This window comes from Arachis ipaensis, chromosome B10, assembly GCF_059453495.1.
Source record: "Arachis ipaensis isolate K30076 ecotype BB chromosome B10, ASM5945349v1, whole genome shotgun sequence".
NCBI classification, from domain to species: Eukaryota; Viridiplantae; Streptophyta; class Magnoliopsida; order Fabales; family Fabaceae; genus Arachis; species Arachis ipaensis.
Window position 1 is genome coordinate 17986650 of NC_142435.1, and position 19791 is coordinate 18006440.

A 19791-nucleotide genomic window follows, 5' to 3' on the forward strand; every position below is an offset into this window, starting at 1 on the left:
CCAGGTTGTTGTTGAAGTTTATGTGAATCCATTCCTGAAGGTTGTTGGTTCTGAAGAAAATCTGAGCATTTTCTAGTTTTATTAGGTTCATCCAAGCTCTGGACACTTTCGGACAATTACGAAGAACATGAACAATGTCTTCAATTTGCCCATTGCAGATCTAGCAGCTCTCCAATCCCCCAAACATCCTAGCTTTTCTCTGGTTGGTAAGGATTCTGCCGTGCATGACTTGCCACATGAAAGTCTTGGCCTTTTGTGGGCCTTCCCATTTCCATAGTTTGCTCCAGGTGTTCTGTTTTGGTTTTGACCAATTTTCCAAAGCTTTGAAGGTTGCTCCCACCATGAAATTTTCATCCTCGGTGTGTCTCTAACCTATTCTGTCATCTCCATATTCTTCTGCAGGTGGGAGGGTGGCTATTATCTTGTGTACAACTTCTTCAGGTAGAAATCTCCTCAGTTTGTTATTATCCCAGTTTTCTTCATTGTCTGTCCATTCCCATATAGTGCTTTCAAGATCAGTAATATTCTGCATTGTTTCACTTAACAGGTTTGCAGTCCCTTCGACCCAAGGATCAAGCCAAAAATTTGTAGACAAGCCATTTCCTATAATGCAAATGGTATTCTCCTTGTATGTTGGCCATAATTTGACCAATTCCTTCCAAAGAGGTGAGTCTGAGCTTCTTGCTACTGGTTGGGCTGTATGAATATTACCGTTGCAATATTTATAAGATATGACTTTGAGCAGAGAGTGTTAGGTCTTTCTCTGAGTTGCCATAGGATTTTCAATAGGAAGGCGTCATTCATTGATTTTAGTTTTCTTAGACCAAGGCCTCCATCATGTTTAGGAGCACATAGTGTCTTTCAGTTGATATGGTGCAACCTTCTTTGATTCTCATTATCACTCCAGATGAAGTCTCTTTGTAGTTTTTCAATTTCTAGGCATACACCCCTTGGGATTCTTCCATGTTGCATCTCAAAATTGACGCTTGGGCTTATGGCAGATTGCGCAAGAGTAATTCTACCAGCTAGGGATAGGCATTTGCTTTTCCAACCCTTTAACTTGTTTTAAACTCTGTCAATGATTGTTTTGAAATTATCTTTTTCTCTTCTGTTGTTGTTTATGAGTGCTCCAAGGTAACGTCCTAGGGCATTGCTTTCCTTGAACTCGGATCTTCTCAGAATTTCATTCTTTGTTTGGGCTGTGACATTTTTTGAGAACACTATAGATGATTTAGCTTGGTTGACCTTTATACCTGCTGCCTGATGAAAGAGTCTCAGAATCTCCTTAATATTACTGATTTGATGGGGGAAAGCCTCCGTAAAAAGTAACAAATCATTTCCAAACATCAAATGTGAAACTTCTGGTCTGTCTCTTCCCACTCTAATGGGATTCCAATTTCCTTTTCCTACTTCTTGTTCTATGTATTGGGATAGTTTATCCATACATATCACAAAAAGATAGGACAAAATTGGATCTCCTTGTCGAACTCCCCTAGTAAGGGAGAAGCTACGTAGCTTGTTTTCATTCCAAAGAACCTTGTAGCTCACTGATCTTACTCCATTCATGATGATGTTTATCAATTTTGTTGGCAGATTAAATTCCAGTAGTCTTCGGTTGATGAAGTCCCAGTTGATTCTATCATAAGCCTTTTCAAAGTCAATTTTAATTGCTATATAGCCTTTTTTTCCTCTCATCTTTCTCATCGAGTGCATAATCTCTTTAGCTATCATTATGTTGTCTTGTATGTTTCTTCCCGGAATGAAGCTGGATTGGTGGGGTGAGATCCTATAATTTAGTATTGGTTTTAATCTTTGAACTATGATCTTGGTGAGGATCTTGTACTGAACGTTGCAGAGAGCTATCGGTCTAAATTGAGATATGAATTCTGGATGCTGATTTTTTGGAATGAAGACCAACAAAGTAAAATTGGATTCTTTGATTAGGTCCGGGTTGTTTCAGTAGCTTCTGATGTGTTCACACGTCTTCTTTCGTAGTAGGCTCCAATTGTTTTTATAGAATATAGCTAAAAAACCATCTTCTCCTAGTGCTTTTAGGAAACTTATACTTTGAAGTGCATTCTTGATTTCCTGATCTGTAGGGGTAGTTTCCAAGATCCTGTAGGTAGATGGTTCCATTTTAGGTAGTGATATGTTAGTTAAATCAAAAGGAACAATATTTACCTCTTCTTTGTAGAGCTTTATGAAGTATTCTTCAATGTGCTTTTTCAATTGTGTTTCCTCCTCAATCCAATGTCCCTGTTGGTCTCTTAGTTTCAGGATTTTTTTTTCTTCTTCTGATAATAGTCTTGTTGTGATAAAATTTTGTATTTCTATCTCCTTCTGTGAACCACTGTTCTCTGGACTTTTGAAGCCAAAATATTTCCTCCTTATCGAGTATCTCATTCATCTTCGTTTGAAAGGAGGATTCAAGTTGTTCCAAGAAGGGGTTGTTTCTGTAGGAATGGTGCCTCTAAATTCCTGCCAGTCTATTCAAGATTCTTCTTTTCTTTCTAAATATATTACCAAAGACTTCTTTATTCCATTTTATTAGCCCCTCCCGAATATTGTTCAGGCTACTCGGGAGTGACATTTCCTCGTCCCAGTGTTGCTGCATGATGTTCTCATAATCTGGGTGGGTAGACCACATAAGTTCGAATCTGAACGGTCTATCTCCTCTTCTACTGCTTTCTCCTTCATCTGATATGAGCAAGGGGTGGTGGTCCGAATTAATCCTAGGAAGGACCTGAACCGTAGCATTCTGATAGGTTAAGTTCCACTTTGAATTGGCCAGCACTCTATCAAGTCTTTTTAGCACTCTGTCTTGTCCTTCACGCTTTGGTCCTCTCCATGTGAATCGTGTCCCAACAAAACTGAGGTCAATAAAACCACAGTGATTAATTCATTCCTTAAATTTTCTACAAGCTCTGTTATTTGTATCACCCCCTCCTTTCTTTTCGGTTGGATCCTTGATCTCATTAAAGTCCCCCGTGAGCAACCACGCATTGTCTAATCTATTTGCAATATTTTGGAGGAGGGGCCAAAAGGATTTGCGATTCTGAGCTGGAGGGCTCGTATAAACAGCAGTAAGATAACACTCCTCCTTGTACGGAGCCTCAATTTTGGTGTGAATGTATTGAGAGTGAGATTCTAGTTTAGTTATCTTCAAGTTGTCATTGTTCCAACAAATCCATATACTCCCAGCGAAACCCTGTGCTTCTTCTATAATGAAGTGATTGAATCCCAAGTTTCTAATGGCATTTCTAGCGTTATCTCCACTTATTTTGGTTTTCATGAGCACAACTATTTCAGCCTTGTATTGTTTAAGTAACTCTTTGAGAGTGCGTCTAAAAGCGCTATTAGCCGCCCCTCTAACGTTCCAGGATAGGATAAACATATTCACGGAATGTTTATTGTAGTTGCATGTCTACAGCTTTATTGTCTTTGGGCTCACTAATAGTTGGTGTTTCGAAGTCCACACCTTCTATTAGGTTTTCAATCTCTTTTTGCATCGCTGTCTCCATGCTATCCTCCTGGGTACGATCTGCTTTTTCTGGATCTGGAGGTCTCCCTTCTTCTATAAAATTTTGATTTAATTCTGTCCATTGTATCTCCTCTAGTTCAGTGCTTTGTGTGTCATCATTTGTCTCATTTCAGTTTTCTCTGTGTGTTTCCTCTACTGGTCCTTCTTGGTTGTGGCTGGAGGTCTTTCCTTGTGTAATCTTAATTTCTTTATATGATTCTATTGCTTTCCCTTTGCTCTGTGCTATTTGTTTAGGTAAGTTTTGAGTGAGAGTCCCATTGTTGTTGTTTTCCTTTAGTTTTTCTTGGTTCTGTTGCATTTGGTTTTTCCCCTTGTTTTTCTGTGGGGCTGCTTTGTGTGTAGTTTGCTTGTTAGTGTCTCTTTCTTCCTCCCTTTGTTGTAGTTCTTCCTCTTCTTACTGGGTCTCCTCTACTTCTAGCACCTTGAATCTGGATGAATTTTCATTTTTCTTCTCCTTTTCTGCTGCTTTGCTTGTGCCTTCACTGTTTTTGTTTCCTTCCTTTTTTTGGCTCTCTCCTAGATCTTCTTTGTTTTTGGACAATCATCTATGGACCAAAGTTGTTGCTGGTGTGTTGTATTGTTTCTTTGCCCTTCTCTTTTCTTCTTGCTTCCTCTTCCTTTGCATCCATTCCATGAGTGTTTTGCCCTTTAGCTTGCTGCATGCTTGTTTCTTTATGGTTCTTGTCTCTCACCTGTATGTGCTGCCCTCTCTCTGAGTCTATCTCTTTTTCTAGGGTGCATTATTTTTGCTCATGGTCTATTTTCTCACACAGGAAGCATATCTGATGTATTCCTTCGTATTCAATCTGATAAAGTTTACCATTGATCATGTATACTCCCAAGAGTGGTTTGGTTAGATCAACTTCCACACATAATCTAGCAAACTTACCCCTGCATAGATTGGAAGTGTTATAGTCAACTTTGCATGTCTTGCAAATCAGATCCCCTATCTTTTTCAAAATTTTATCATTATACAGTTCTTTGGGCAAACCAGGAAGTCTGATCCATGCTGTTATCTTGTCTATAAAAGTTAAGAGTGGGTTGAAGTTTGGTTCATAGAGCCTGACTACTAGATAGTGATCATATATTTTTCATGGTCCGTCAAGAAGAGTGTGGTCGAGGTCTTCTTGAGCATAAAACTTGATGAGGTAGAAATCGTTTCCCAAGTCAATAACATCAATACCTCCAAATCTGCCCCACATGATCTCAAGCCTTCTTTTCATGATAGCATAACTTATCTTTCTTCCTAGTAGTTTAACAATCAGTGATCTCCACTATGACTTCCATAGTTCTCTTTCAACCTTTTCACTTATGACGATGTTAAATAGTCCTTCTTCCATATCTTGAAATGTGATATATGACTTCTCTATGTTGTTCTGATTCTCATTTGACTTGTCTTTTGCAGGTGTTGGGGCTTCTTTCTCCTTGCTGTCCATTCTATTGTCTTCATCTTCCAAAAGATCATCTTCTTGGGGGTCAGCTTTGCCTACTCTGGATGAGCCCCTGACCATGCTTGCATATGTTTTCCTTGCTTGTTCTGTCTCCTCCTGTATCCAGTTTTCTACCCGAGGGATGAGGACAGTAGTTCTAGTGAAACCTTCGTTACCTTGTCTGACCTTTTTCACACTGCGTTGGAGGAGGTCTTGTTCTTGTTCCATTGGTTGGTGGTCGACCGGAGTATGTTCCGGCCTCCCTAAATCAATCATGAGATTAGGTAATAAGGTGAACGAGCAGAAATTGTACGGAAAGAAAGCTAACGGTCAATTTTTCAATTCGCGGCTTTGGTTTTTTTTTTTTTTTGGTTATGCGGCTTTGGTTTAAGTTCTATCTGCCGACTACTTTGATAACAATATAGTTTCTGGTTGAAGGGAATCTAAATCCATCATTTTGTTTGGACTTTTATTTTGTTCTGTAATCCAAATCCATTGAAACATAAACTCTAGTAGGCCACCAAGTGGGACTTCAAGCCCACAAACATAATATCAGCCCAATTAAGCCACAAGACTTTACACAAATTTGCCTTTGTCTAATAACAATTATCTTTGCTTTGCAATTTGTGCACCCGAGTTGGAGATCAATAGTAGATAGAAACTTTTAGTGTTGGGTGTCTAGTATGAAGTGTGCGTGACTGTTGTAACATATAATAGGGTAAAAAACACAAATAAACCAACTGAGGATAGTTATTACATGAATAAACTAAATTGAAGATTGATTCATGAATGAGTTAAAGCATATTTATATGTAATTCGAACCTATTTGGTTCGAACTCCAATTGCATATAAATCGAATCTATTTGGTTCGAACTAGACATACATAATTCAAACTTAATTGGTTCGAATTACACACGAATTGGGCTATCACATAATTCGAACCTAATTGATTCGAATTACTAAGGAATAAGTGTGAATATGTTACGTGCATGGGATTGTAATTGAAATGAAACAAATTTAAAATGTTGTAACATATACAGAAAAATTATTTATTATATAAAGTTTATAAAAAATATCTTTAAAATTAATTCTAAACTTTTTTAAATTATAATTAATGTACTCTTTTAATTTCTAAGATTACTTATATTTTACTTATTATTTATTGTAAAAAAATAAGTTTTTTTTAATATATTAGTATCTGCTTGGGTTTAATTGTATGCCTCGTTAAAAAATGCTTCTAAAATTAAATCTTTTTTATTTTTTTTAATAATTTAATTACAAATTTTTTAAGAAAAAAATATACTTTATATCTTTAATTGTCTTAGTTTTTTAATCTTAAATTTCATTTCGTTTCAATTTACTTTTATATTTTATTTTGTGTTAATTTTATCCTTACTTCAATTTAATTAAAGAACATTAAATCCTAATAAAATAAAATTAAAATTAAATAAAGTTAAATAAAATAAAATTTAAGAATAAAATTAAAATAATCTTCAAATTGCATATATAAAGTGTATTTTTAATTTAATTTCAATATTTAACTATATAATCTCTAGAAACAGCGATGAACTAAAGAAATATACACGTAAAAGATAAAAATCAAATTTTTTATTGACATTAAAAAATGTTTGTAATAAATTATATATTCATTGAAATAGAACAAATTTAAAATGGTGTAATATATACGAAAAAATTATTTATTATATAAAATTTATAAAAAATATCTTTAACATCAATTCTAAACTTCTTTAAATTATAGTTAGTGTACTCTTCTGATTTCTAATATAACTTGTACTTTACTTATCACTTATTGTAATAAAAAATTAGGCTTTTTTTTTTTAAATATATTAGTCTCTGTTTAGTTTTAATTTTCTGCATTGTTAAAAAATGTTTCTAAAATCACATCCTTTTTAACTTTTTTTTAATAATTGGTTTATAAATTTTGTAAGAGAAAAATATACTTTATATCTTTAATTGTCTTAATTTTTTAATGTTAAATTTTATTTCGTTTAGATTTACTTTCAACATTTTATTTTGTGTTAATTTTATCCTTATTTCAATTTAATTAAAGAAAATTAAATCTTAATAAAATAAAATTAAAATTAAATAAAGTTAAATAAAATAAAATTTAAGAATAAAATTAAATAATCCTCAAGTTGCATATATAAAGTGTATTTTTAATTTAATTCCAATTTTCAGTTATACAACATTTTAAATTACAACATTTTAAATTTGTTTTATTTCAATTACAATCCCATGCACGTAACATATTCACACTTATTCTTTAGTAATTCGAACCAATTAGGTTCGAATTATGTGATAGTCTAATTCGTGTGTAGTTCGAACCAATTAGGTTCGAATTATGTATGTCTAGTTCGAACCAAATAGGTTCGATTTATATGCAATTGGAATTCGAACCAAATAGGTTCGAATTACATATAAGTATACTTTGGCTCATTCGTGAATCAATCTTCAATTTGACTTATTCATGTAATAACTATCTTCCATTGGTTTATTTGTGTTTTTTACCCTGTATAATACTTAAAGATTAGAGATTGTCTAGTTTATTCTCTTCACAAATAATAATAATAATAATAATAATAATAATAATAATAATTTGAGTCTGAAAGGGATTGTATTAATCTATGTCAACTGAATTACACATAAGTTTCCAACTTGCTTGCTTCTATTCTGCAATCTTGTGTCTTTGTTTAGTGAAATCAATTATTATCGTTAAAAAAAGGTGTCAAAATGCACGTCACACACACGTAGGGCTTCTTGTGAATCGATTTTAGGATGGACACATAATGCATTACATATATACAAATTGCCAACTCAATACTACTAATAACAACAAATCATTTCTCATATCAGCTTGTAATTAAGATTGAAAAATTGAGCAGCGAGTACAGCTCGTAATTGCTAAAAAGATTCCAAATTATTAATAAGGTTATATATGGGAGAGTAAGTAGACCTTATGATTTGAGAGATATTTCATATTTCCCATTTATGACCCCAATCTTGTAAGCTGTAATGTTTCATGTCGCTTGTGGTTGGGACTATTCTGCATAACTGTACTTGTCCTCCCAAAACACCAACCAGCTAGAAAAGCAAGTTTATCTTGAAAATTGTGATAAGTTTTTTTTTCTTCCTTTTCTTTTACAGGCTAAACAAACCGTATTACAAGATAGGCTCATTTTTTGATATGGATTTTCTGGTTGTGTTGTTTATAGTTATAGAGAATTCATGTGTTTCTAATAAATATGGAGCCGATTTTTTTTTTTTTAAATTTCAAAACACAAATCAGAGGCACTAAATTGGGGGAAGAAAAAAACTGATGGTCTGATTTGAGGGGAGCTGATTTTAAATTTCAAGAATTTACAAATTGAATGGTCGATTTTGTGAAAGTTAACAAATTGGGGGATTGGTTTTGTGTTTCAAAAATTTTAAAAAATTAAAGTAAGGATTAGTTTTGTGAAAGTTCACAATTTGGAAAATCAGTTTTGTGTTTTAAAAATTTTAAAAAAGATAACTTCACAAATCGGATGGTCAGATTTGTGATCTCTGTATGAAAAAAATACACACCAAGTTTTACACATTGTTAAAAAACACTACTATAAACCCAATATCAAAATTAAAAAACGTACAAGATAAGGTTATAAATTTAGAATTTAGCTAACATGTGTCCTAAGATGTATTCTAAGGACACATAATAAGTTTATTATTAGTAAGAAATTTTAAATATTTTTATTTAATAAATACAAAATAAATACATTGAAAATTTAAATTTTTAATAAAAAAAATTAATTTTAATATGTATCCTAAGAGTACAAAATAAATAAACTGATAAATTTAAAAGAGAAAATCATATTATACAGCCAACAATCAATACAAGAAAAAAAAATCCAAAATTCTTAATAACAACAAACATCTGAAGTAAACTAAAATAAACTATCAAAATACAAACTCAACAAAAGCTCATTTTAGTAAGTTTCGTACTGGACTTATTTAACAATCTGCTATAATATTGATCGAAATTGACCATTATAGTATTAATTTTCTAGCATTACATACTCAATCTTAAAAAGTAAAAACAATAACAATAATGAGAATAAAATTAGATTCATTGGATTTAATTTTATTTTTTTCCACAATCTTTTAAACAAAGAGTGTTAAAATAAAAATAAAAAATATTTTCTGGAACAAATTAAAAAGAGCCTAAGATGTTACACTGAGCAACAAGTGTCCAACTAAAAGGAAGAAAGGTGCAGCATGAAATGGAGGCAGAGTGATTCGGCACACATTGTTTTGTCTCGTCCACATGCTCATGAATTGACTGCATAAAAGCTATGCTACTCAAGCTATGGAGTAATTTGCAATATAAAGTGCCAAAAAGTCTATGGCTCTTACCAAAAAGTGCGGAACATGGGTGCCCCATGCTATCAAACAAATCAATATTTTCTTTTTTCTGATATATATATTAGATTTTAGTTTCTTATGATTATAAATGAATATATTTTATATATTTTTTGTCTCTATAATTTAGGGTTTAAGAACCAATTTAAATTGGTTGATGAATCATTAGCTCATTTGGCCGTTTAAACAAGTGTGAAAAATTTGAATTTCTTTTTATATATGCAATAATTCATTAGCTAATGGAACTCAAATCTGAAATAGATTAGTCCTTAATCTTTTAAATTGAGTGATACTGTAAAAAATAAATAAATACATTTAAAATTTAAGAAAAATAAATAGCAAAAATGAACCTTTACAACTGCAATTTAATAAATAAAAAAATGATATATAGAGCGGACTGAAATTTTTTTAGTGTAAAAATTATTTATAACAATTTTTCCTTTAAAATTGGTTTTATTTTTAGTTATACTTTTTGTCCTCTTAATAATGTCATTTAGTATATAAGAATAATATTAAGCAACTACATGGTAATCATGTTATATGATATTAAGAGATATAGCAATTATGTTAAATATAATCAAAATAAGAAGAATTTATTTTTAAAAATATTATAAACAAAAATCTGTGAAAGAAATATACGTTTAAACTACAATAATTTTATCACTTAAGATATAAACATAAAAGTTTAAAATAGGGGAACACAAAAATACAATATGGGTCCCTTGCATCTAAAATAAGGGGAAAAAGTGATTTTAGAAAGGAAAAAAAAGAAGAATGACTAATTGCTCATGTCGTTTTTTAAGTAATAGGGACGCATGAGATTTGAGAAGAGAAAGCGGAAGACAATAGTGGAGAAACCAGGCTATAAAGCTAGAACAAACAAATCTCATTTTGGCTTCCACATACCACGCTTGGACCCAAAATAACAAAGTTCCTCTCACATGCTATTATGAAAAACAAAGACATCAACAATTCAGAATTAAATTCTTGTCGACACACAACTTCAATATATTATCTCTACTCATATTCACTTTATATATTACTTATTAATTAGGACTAAAAATAATTCCTACTTTTTTAGATATATTAAACTCATTTTGTGTCTAAATTAAATATGTTTATTAATAAATAATTATGTTTGGACATACTTATTAGTGACAATTATGAACAATGAATATATTTGGAATAAAACTAGTAGAATTTAGTTTTGGAATAAATTAATTTTTTATTTATAAAAGTTTAGAATACTAATAAATTTATTCGTGAATAGATAAAAATTATTTTTATACTCACAAAAAATAATATTGGAGTGATGACAAAAATATCTATAAATTAATTTTATTCGTGAATAGATTTATCAACGTTATGAATTTTTTTTGGTAGAGATAATATATAGTTTATTTATATTTCGCATATACACAAAACTAGCTTCATTTTTTGAACGTATAGATAATAATTTACTCGTATTTTTATTATGAATGTATAAGAAAATAATGTATATGTGTTAAATTTGTAGCTATAAAAATTAAAAAGAAATGTTTGAAACATGAATAAAACATATAGTGGTATAGTTTGTCGATCTACTACACTTTTAAGCCCCACGATCATTTCATTTCTTATAATAATTGAGAGGGAAAGAAAAGTGTAAAAAGATTATGGAATAATATGTACTATAATAGTATAATATATTTTGCGTGTGCAAAAAAGAGAGTATATTTTTTGTAGTTGTTAGACAGTTGTATATTTGGAGTTTTATGGTTCCAAAATCTAATACCTAATGATTAGCTGATGGTGGATTGGCATGTTAATTATTATATAGTGGTACGGAAATCTCCACATCTCAAATTTCTGCCCTCAAATTACAAAAACAAGGTTAATCAGTGAGATATAATTAGCATACCCTAATTATTAGGATATAAATAATATATAATTATGATCGTGCGTGCTTAAGGAACTTGCGTAGTACCCACAAACGAAAAGAACCCCAAAAATAATAATAATGATTAAAGAGAAAAAGAGGAAAAATCCACATATAGAAAAGCAAGGGAAAATAAAAAGGAACATTATTGCATTGGTGGCTAGTGTCAGAATCCAGAGAGATGAGGTTGCATTTATTTAGAGTAAAACATTTTAGTTGGTAAGCATCACTTCAAGCTAATCAGTATTAGATTTCTGTGGAACAGACAAACTGTAATCGAGGACCATCATGTCTTTTAGTTTGTCCATAATTAATATGCCTAAGATGTACTCTTTAATTACTCTTTATGGGTGCTTTAGTTTTTGCTTAATATATCATTGCTATAGTAAACTCCAAACGAGTAATATTATAATTTATTATTAAATAAACTCAGTATAAAATTCACTCAAAATAATATTTTATTGTGTTTAATTTTTTAATATTTTTTAATTGAATTTTAAATATATTTTTTTTAAAAATTATATATATATATATATATATATATATATATATATATATATATATATATTGTTATGTTAAATGTTGGTTGTAATATTAAATAGGTAATGTTTTCTCTCAACACAAAATCGTGTTTGGTAGAGGAGATATGAACAGAGATAATGTGTCCAAAGACACTGAATTAATGTATTTTGTGTCCATCCTGACAGGAAGGACACGGAGACACTAACAAGGGACACAACTTATTTTTTATTTTTTCTTTCATTATTCTTGTTAATTTTTTATAATTATATTTTTTATTGTTATATTTTTCATTTCAAATTTTTTGAATGAAAAAAATGAGAATAAATTAAATTTTTATAATTTGTTCTAGTTTATCATCAAACAAAATACAAGAACACAAAATTTTGTGTCTCTGTCCATCAGTGTCTTGTCTTGTCTTGTTTTCAGTGTCTTGTCCTGTCCTGTTCTTAAAAAACAAACGCAGCCTAAGGCAATAGTTTTTTTTTTTTTTTTTAAAGATTTTATACTGCACTAAAAATTAAGCAAAACCAAAGTCTAATCACACAATCATCAAATAGCCTAAATATTCCATCACATATCGTAACAATGACAAAACCAACCACAAAATCATTTTAGACATGTTAAGTATAAACATATTAAAAGCTCTTTTGTATGAATTGGAAAGATATTTTTTCAATAACTAACTCTTCTTTAGTCAAATGACAAAATTAAAGTTTCAAGCTCCATATTAGGAGAGTAAAAGAATGGGGCTCACCATAGGATCTAGAGTTTCATCATTATCAAGCTGGATATCTATTAATATTTTTTAGGATTAATTATGCTGAGAGCAGTCAAATCAGTTACAAAAATTAATTATTAATATAAAATATATTTTAAAATATAAAATACAGATTAAAAATAAATTAAAAATATATATTTATACATAAATATATAATAGCTGATTTTAGTATATATTATATATAGTATTTTTGTTTCAGAATAAATAAAAAATGTGATAGAAAAGATTATTAGTACATATATATAATGTGTGCTGACATCTAATTTTTAAAATTTTTAGGTTTTAACTTTTAGTGTGTCTATTCTCACAATGCCAATATTCAAATTCTATTATTTTTAACCTTTAAATTATATTGCATGTTAATTCGTCTAATTTCTAAATCATTTGTTTTATCAGCTTGGGGATTCATACTACGTCAAGAAGTAAAAAAAAAATTGATACAATTTGTACTAACATTTAATTTTATTACAATTTTAAATTTTAGTGTGTTTAATTTACTCTCACTTCAATATTCAAACTCCATTTTAATCTATGAATTATTCATTTCTCCATAATATATATTCGGATCTTCTGATTATATCTATATATACTTCTTATTAGTTTTTTTTTTTTTTCACTCTTTAAAAGTTGAGTAGCCTTCATCCACTTAATCCAGAATTATGTCACAAAAGAGATTCCTATGATGAATCTTGACACTAACCATGCATTAATGGCTGGTTAGCTACTAGAACCTCACAATCTACCTCATAATTGAGACAGGAAGGTGAACAAATGTTTTTTTCATCAAATTTCAACCAGATTAAAAAATATATTAGGTGATTATATCTTATATTTAAGGAAAAATCTCGGGGCCAGCAATTTTTTTGTTTTGTGGCCATCACTTAACCATCAAAAGAAAAGTGAGTGATCTCTTACCATTGGATATAATCTCACACTATTAAAAAGATTATTGATGACCAATTGATAGTTACAAAACACAAAAGTTGCTGGCCCCTAGCACTCCTCAATATTTAGACTAACTTTCTCTTTATTTTCCTAAAAATGTTTCCTTCTAGAAATTTTCTTTAAAAAATTATTGATTTTTTACTTTTTAATAACTGAAACACAAATTTTATGAAAGAAATACATAAATTTTTTATAAGAAATAGAAAACGTTTTTAACAAAAAATTACAGAAATATCTTTAATAAAAATACGGATATTTTGTATAAATAATAAAATATGAAGACAAGAAAAAAAGAAGAAGTAAAATGTCAAAGGACTATGATAATTTATTATTTTTTGTAATCAATTAATTATCAATGTTTTAAAATATGAGATAAAGTATGTTGTTGAATTACTAGATTAATTGAACTAGACTAAAAAAATTAAGTTAATAGCTAAATGTCACACTAATATTTCTCTAAAAAATTATATTTAGAGAGAATGGAAAAAGAAGAAAAAGAGGGAAAAAAAAAACCCTCAAAAGTTTAGTTATATAAGAAGCTATCTACCTAGAATTACTTATTGTATAAAACCACTTTATGAATTAAATGATTTGGATTCCACACTATATATATACACACTCCCCAACACAGAAAGAAATTAAGAAAAAGGAACGAAAAAAATAGATGGCCTTCTCAATAGGTGCTACTACTACGAGTAGCAGAAGCATGAACAATGGCGTGACCACAGTGGATTGCCACAAACAAGTTCGATCATGGAGGCTCCTACGTTACCTGGTGGCACTCCTTATCCCAACATGTAACTGCATTGAACAAAAAGAAGAAAAGTTTGAGCACAAGAAAATCATGAGCAACATCACAGGCACAATTTTCGGTTACCGGAAGGGGAAGGTAAGTTTCTGCATCCAATCGAAGTCGAACTCATCGGAACCGATTCTCCTTCTTGAATTGGCGGTTCCAACGACGATCTTGGCGAAGGAAATGCGAGGAGGAACGCTGAGAATAGTTCTTGAGAGTAGTTGCAGTTATAACAAGAATCTGTTTTCGACGCCGCTTTGGACGATGTATTGCAATGGAAGGAAAGTTGGTTACGCCGTTAATCGAAGACCGTTGAATTCTGATATGGAAGCGTTAAGGTTGATGCGTTCTGTTTCAGTTGGAACTGGCGTTATAAATAATGAACAAGATAATGAGCTTATGTATCTAAGAGCATCGTTTCAAAGGGTTCGTGGAACTTCAAATTCTGAATCTTTTCATTTGATTGATCCAGAGGGGTGCATTGGACAGGAGCTAAGTATCTTCTTTTTTCGCTCACCCACATGATCATCTTCCATCGCCTTTTTTTTTTTTTTTTTTTTGAGCTGTGCCTGCAATTTGCATCGCGCGTGCATGGCATGGCTTTATCTTTTGTGTATTATTTAACGACTTTATTTTTACCCTGCTGGCTGGGTTTTTTATTATTTAAATAAAAAATTAAATATTTACCAATTTAAATAAAATTTGTATATTTAGTTGTATTTTCATAAGATGCAAACATGATATATTGAATTTTCGTTATTTATAGCTGCAAAAATAAGAAAAAAAATTTAAAATTTAAGCCATTTTCACATTTGGAGGTCACAATTGTATTAGACATTTTCTTCCATTTTCACTTGTAGAAACTGCGAAAACAAACCAAATCTTCTCTCCTATCTTCACATTTTGAGAATGCCAAAATGGATACTAAAAATGATTACTTAAAAGTTTTCGCATTCTCTTTTACACAACAACAACAAAATCTTATCCTACTAGTGGAGTCGACTACATGAATCAAAAGACGTTATTGAACTTTATCATGTATCATGTTTACAAAGAGACCGTTTACATATAGATCTCGTTTGATCACCTCATAGATGGTCTTCCTAGGTCTTCTTTTGCCTTTTGCCTCTTATCCATCTTCCATCTTATCCACCCTCCTGACTGGGTGCGCTGTGGATCTTCTTCTCAAATGTCCAAACCACCTGAGACGCGATTCTACCATCTTTTTTACAGTGTTACTCCAACTCTCTCTTATATCTTCGTTTCTTATTTTAACTTTTCATTGGATGTTTTCTCCAATTTTCACTTCTGTATTAGGATTTTCCTTTGGCGGTCGAACTTACATTCCATATATTTTGTCTTGCTACGTCTTATGTAAGACCTAGATTTTTTTTTGAAAATTAATTAATAACTTATTAATGATTTATTTTATTTATTCGAGAATATATTTTCAGAAATTTTTATATTAATTGAGTCTTTCTTATTATTGATTTAAAATTTTAGCGATTAAAAAATAATGAGAATTTTATCCACTTTAATTTGAATAATTAGATTTTGAATTTTATTTTATGATTTAAAAGAAATTAATTTAATTATCTCTAGTTATTAAATTAGAGTATTTATTTGAAAATAAATTTGTAAATTGATAATTAAATAGTATTTTATAGATATTATTATTCGATTAAAATTTAGTTTTCAATTACTCTATTACCCTAATTTTATTAAAATTACTAAACTACCCAAAATCCTCAATTTCATACACAAAATCCTAATTCCCAAATCAAACCCTAACCCTAATTTCAAAAACACACACACAAAACCTTAATCTTCATTGTCTCACCGCCTCCAAGCCCAATATACACGCGGAATAAATGAAGTGAGAGCCGCTGCTGGGGGATCCTCATCGCCGCGCTCGTGCTTTGCCATTGTCGTTTTGCCTTCTATCTAGCCCGAACCGCCGCGTGAGGGAGGAGAGGGAGAAGACGCCGCCACTGCTGTCAATTTTGTCGCGTTGGTCTTGGTCACCGTCGTTGAAGCCACGCGAGAAGGGAGCCGCTGCTGTGGTGGAGGACGTCGCAACATCTCCGCCAAACTGCATGCATCGTCACTGCAGTTGGAGGAAGCCCGTGTTGCCATTTTTCTCGCCGCTATTGTCGGAGAAGCCTGGGGAGAGAGAGAGAACGGAACGGGTAAGAAGGAGGAGTTTCCGCCGCAGTTGGAGCTCCGCTGCTGCTGTCGCCATGGCCGCTGCACCTCTGGCCACCGGGAACGGTTTTGTGGCCATCGGAACCTTTGCTTGAGCCACTGCCGTTCGGTGTGGTCGTTTCTCCTTGGTTATGGTAAGCGTTTTTGTTTCAAAACCGTTGAAAATTAGTTTTCTGTTATGTTTGGCTAGAAATTCTGAGGTTTTGGCAACGTAGGGTCGTGTTGCGGTTGTTGCGAGTCGCGATTGAAGCTGTCGCTGTTGCGGGCTAGGAGAACAACGAGTTTGTTACGCGTTTAAGTTTTTGAGTTTCGTTAGTAGGTCTGAACTCCCCAATTTTATATGCCATTAGTCAAATATGTCACCGAGTCAATTTGATTCGTTAACGATTAATAGAGCATTCATATGTGGCCATTAACGGTCTTATGAGGCCGTTAAAGTGACACATGTCACATTTTGGACTATTTGATTCTTGATCAACGTGGCCAAAACGACGTCATTTTCATTTAGCACAAACAACGTCGTTTTGGAAAGATAGATTCGTCCCAAAAAAAGGCTCAGAGAACTACTCTTCCTTATAATGTATTTTATTTGTAGGAGACCTATCTATCTTATAAATTACTTTTTAAAGGACCTATCTATCCTATAAGATGTATCCTATAAGATGTCTCACTTTTATGTTCTATTATGTTGTTCATATAGACCGAAGTACTTAGACCATCAAATATAACACAAAATGTTACAACTATCAATGCTCATAATGAGAACATGGGTGTTGATTTGGAGAGCCATGAAAGTGTTACAATTATGAGTGATATTAAATTATAAAATTGTCTATTAGTTCTATTATGTGCTATAGTAATATTGTAATAATGCTTACAAATTTGTAATTTCAAAATGTAGCTAGTCAATTTCAAAATGCACAAGGTAAACAACATTAATTGCTTAATTCTGTTGACAATTCTATTGTGACCGTTGTTATGTAATAATAGTTTTTTCAATTACTTAACTCTGTTCTCTAGACCATTATTCATACCACCACCAAATTCTTTACCAAATTCTTCACCAATATCTATCTTTGAAGCAACCATATTAGCCTCTTCATCCACACATGTATGCAAAGAAGTCACTGCACCCCCATTAATTGCAGCATCCATCACATAATTAAAAATCGCATAAAACTGTATACAAAAAAAATCACAATATGGTTATTTTTCTTGCATTACAGCAACAAATACACCAATACCACCAGTATCAGTTAAGAACATTTTTCACAACCACACTACATAAATAAAGCAAAGCTTTGCAATACCTTAAAATAGGGACAATCGATGGACAATCTATTGAAGTTGTCCTCCAAGCGAGACATTTAAATTATTGCGTATGTCTTGTACTTACACTTAGGGTGTTTTCCTTTTTTAATACACCACCGAACGACAATAGTGTAGCTGCTAACATTTTGTGCTACATTAGGTAGTTTAGGTATTTCAGTCTATTTGAACCACACAATAGTAAATGAAAGTGAGATAATTTATAGGACACATAGGTCTTCAAAAACTAATTTATAATACAAATAGATCCCTAAAAATACATTACCAGACAGAGTGGTTTTCTTCTAGAGCCTTTTATTAAGAATGAATATATCCTTCCAAAATATTGTTTGTGCTAAGTAGAAACAACACTGTTTTTGTCCACGTTAATCAGGGACCAAATTGTCCTGAACATGACATGTGTCTCTTTAACGGTCATGTAGGCCGGTTAACAGCCACGTAGGCCAGTTAACGGCCACATAAGAATGCTATGTTAGTCAATAATGGGTCAAAGCGACAGTTAGAAAAAATAATTATTAATGGTTAGAAAAAATTTTCTCATTAACAACTTCAATCATCTAGCTAACACTCTCATCATGCTACAAAAAATTACCTTCTTAATCTATTTCTGTTGCATGTCATGATGTCATCTTCATGGAACAATAACCATTATCTCCTGCCGTAAATATATGTCATTTACTTATTTTATCGTGTGTAGATATTTTGCCTGTTCTACACTAGAACAACATCCTTAAAAGTAAGATCAAATAAGAAAAAAAGTGTCAACCACCTAAAGCTTCTACTTAATATATTTAATATTAATTTTGATAACTATAAGAAAACTTTGAAACTTTTTTTTAAATATTTTTAAAAATACTCATAACTTATAAAAACTACAAGAACAATCACATTGTATTTTTGATTTACTAAATATAAAACAAAAAAATATAATAATCTTATAATTTTTTTTTACCAAACTTAGTCTGAGTTATATTAAGTCTTTTCAAGTTTCTCTTTTTTACCTATTTTATACTCTTAAAAAAAAGATTCAAAAATCTTGAACTCTCTCTTTCCTTTTACTTCCCTTTTAAAAAATTTCCATTTCCTCCTCTTACAACTAGTTAACATATCTTGTGAGGTAGATTATGATTTTAAATGTATTAACTAAAGATGACAATAGGTAGGATAGGGTAGGATAGCAACCTTATTTTTATCTGCGAATTTATAATATATCAACACTAATTTTATCCGCTTTTAACCTGCGGATATCCGATTTTATCCTCAAGTCATCAAAAGAATGCAATATTCAATAATCTGATGATATCTTAGGATTGTAATTTAGTATTTATATATCATTAAATATATTTGACTTTTATGTAAATAAAAATATTAAATTTTTAATTAAAGCTCTTAGTTTAATGGTTAAAGGTTTATTATATGAATGAAAAGTATTTGATTTGACACTTACTCTAATATTATAGGAAACTTTTCAAATGATCCAGACCACTTTTTTGGAACTCTGATAATCCAATTCTAGTGGCCGTTGGAGTTAACAATTAAATAAACATACGGTACTGATTGATTTGGATTTATGTAATGTGATTCATGAAATACTGAGCGTACTATATAAGTTAACCTGATGTTGTGGTTGTCTGCCGTTAGGGGATTTATAGGGGAGTAGGGGTCATTCATGCCCTTTTATGGTGCTGTGCTGGAAGAGTAAGCTAGCTAACGTGTGGAACAGCTAGCTGAGAATTGTATGGGTCAGGATGTTAAATATTTGTAGTATGAGCCAGGTTGTTGTTATTGGATCCGATCAGCATAAAAAACTATTACCCCACCCCCATTAGATAACCTAACTCTCCTAAGTCCTAACCTAGCGCAGCCACTGTCAAAGAAACGAGAAACCCCACTACCCGAATGCGAAACCCA

At 31.4% G+C, this 19791-nt stretch overlaps 2 protein-coding genes across 2 annotated transcripts; both read left to right on the forward strand.

Annotated features, from left to right (window-relative positions):
- The first annotated feature begins 224 nt into the window (after positions 1-224).
- Positions 225-5362, forward strand: LOC148579293 (uncharacterized). Its single transcript, XM_088489408.1, has 4 exons — positions 225-276; positions 330-441; positions 548-666; positions 4947-5362. The coding sequence occupies exons 1-4, from the start codon at positions 225-227 to the stop codon at positions 5360-5362; spliced, it is 699 nt and encodes a 232-aa protein (XP_088345534.1).
- Positions 5363-14214: 8852 nt separating this feature from the next.
- LOC148579294 (protein MIZU-KUSSEI 1-like) lies at positions 14215-14873 on the forward strand. Its single transcript, XM_088507153.1, has one exon. The coding sequence runs from the start codon at positions 14215-14217 to the stop codon at positions 14869-14871; it is 657 nt and encodes a 218-aa protein (XP_088363279.1). The 3' UTR covers positions 14872-14873.
- The last annotated feature ends 4918 nt before the right edge of the window (positions 14874-19791 follow it).

Bases quoted from the DNA above. Each gene is read 5' to 3' on its own strand.
- LOC148579293 (XM_088489408.1), top strand. From the start codon at position 225: ATGACTTGCCACATGAAAGTCTTGGCCTTTTGTGGGCCTTCCCATTTC. The intron at 442-547 runs GTAGAAATCTCC...TTCACTTAACAG, and splicing joins CTTGTGTACAACTTCTTCAG to GTTTGCAGTCCCTTCGACCC. The intron at 667-4,946 runs GTGAGTCTGAGC...TGTCTTTTGCAG, and splicing joins GACCAATTCCTTCCAAAGAG to GTGTTGGGGCTTCTTTCTCC.
- LOC148579294 (XM_088507153.1), top strand. From the start codon at position 14,215: ATGGCCTTCTCAATAGGTGCTACTACTACGAGTAGCAGAAGCATGAAC.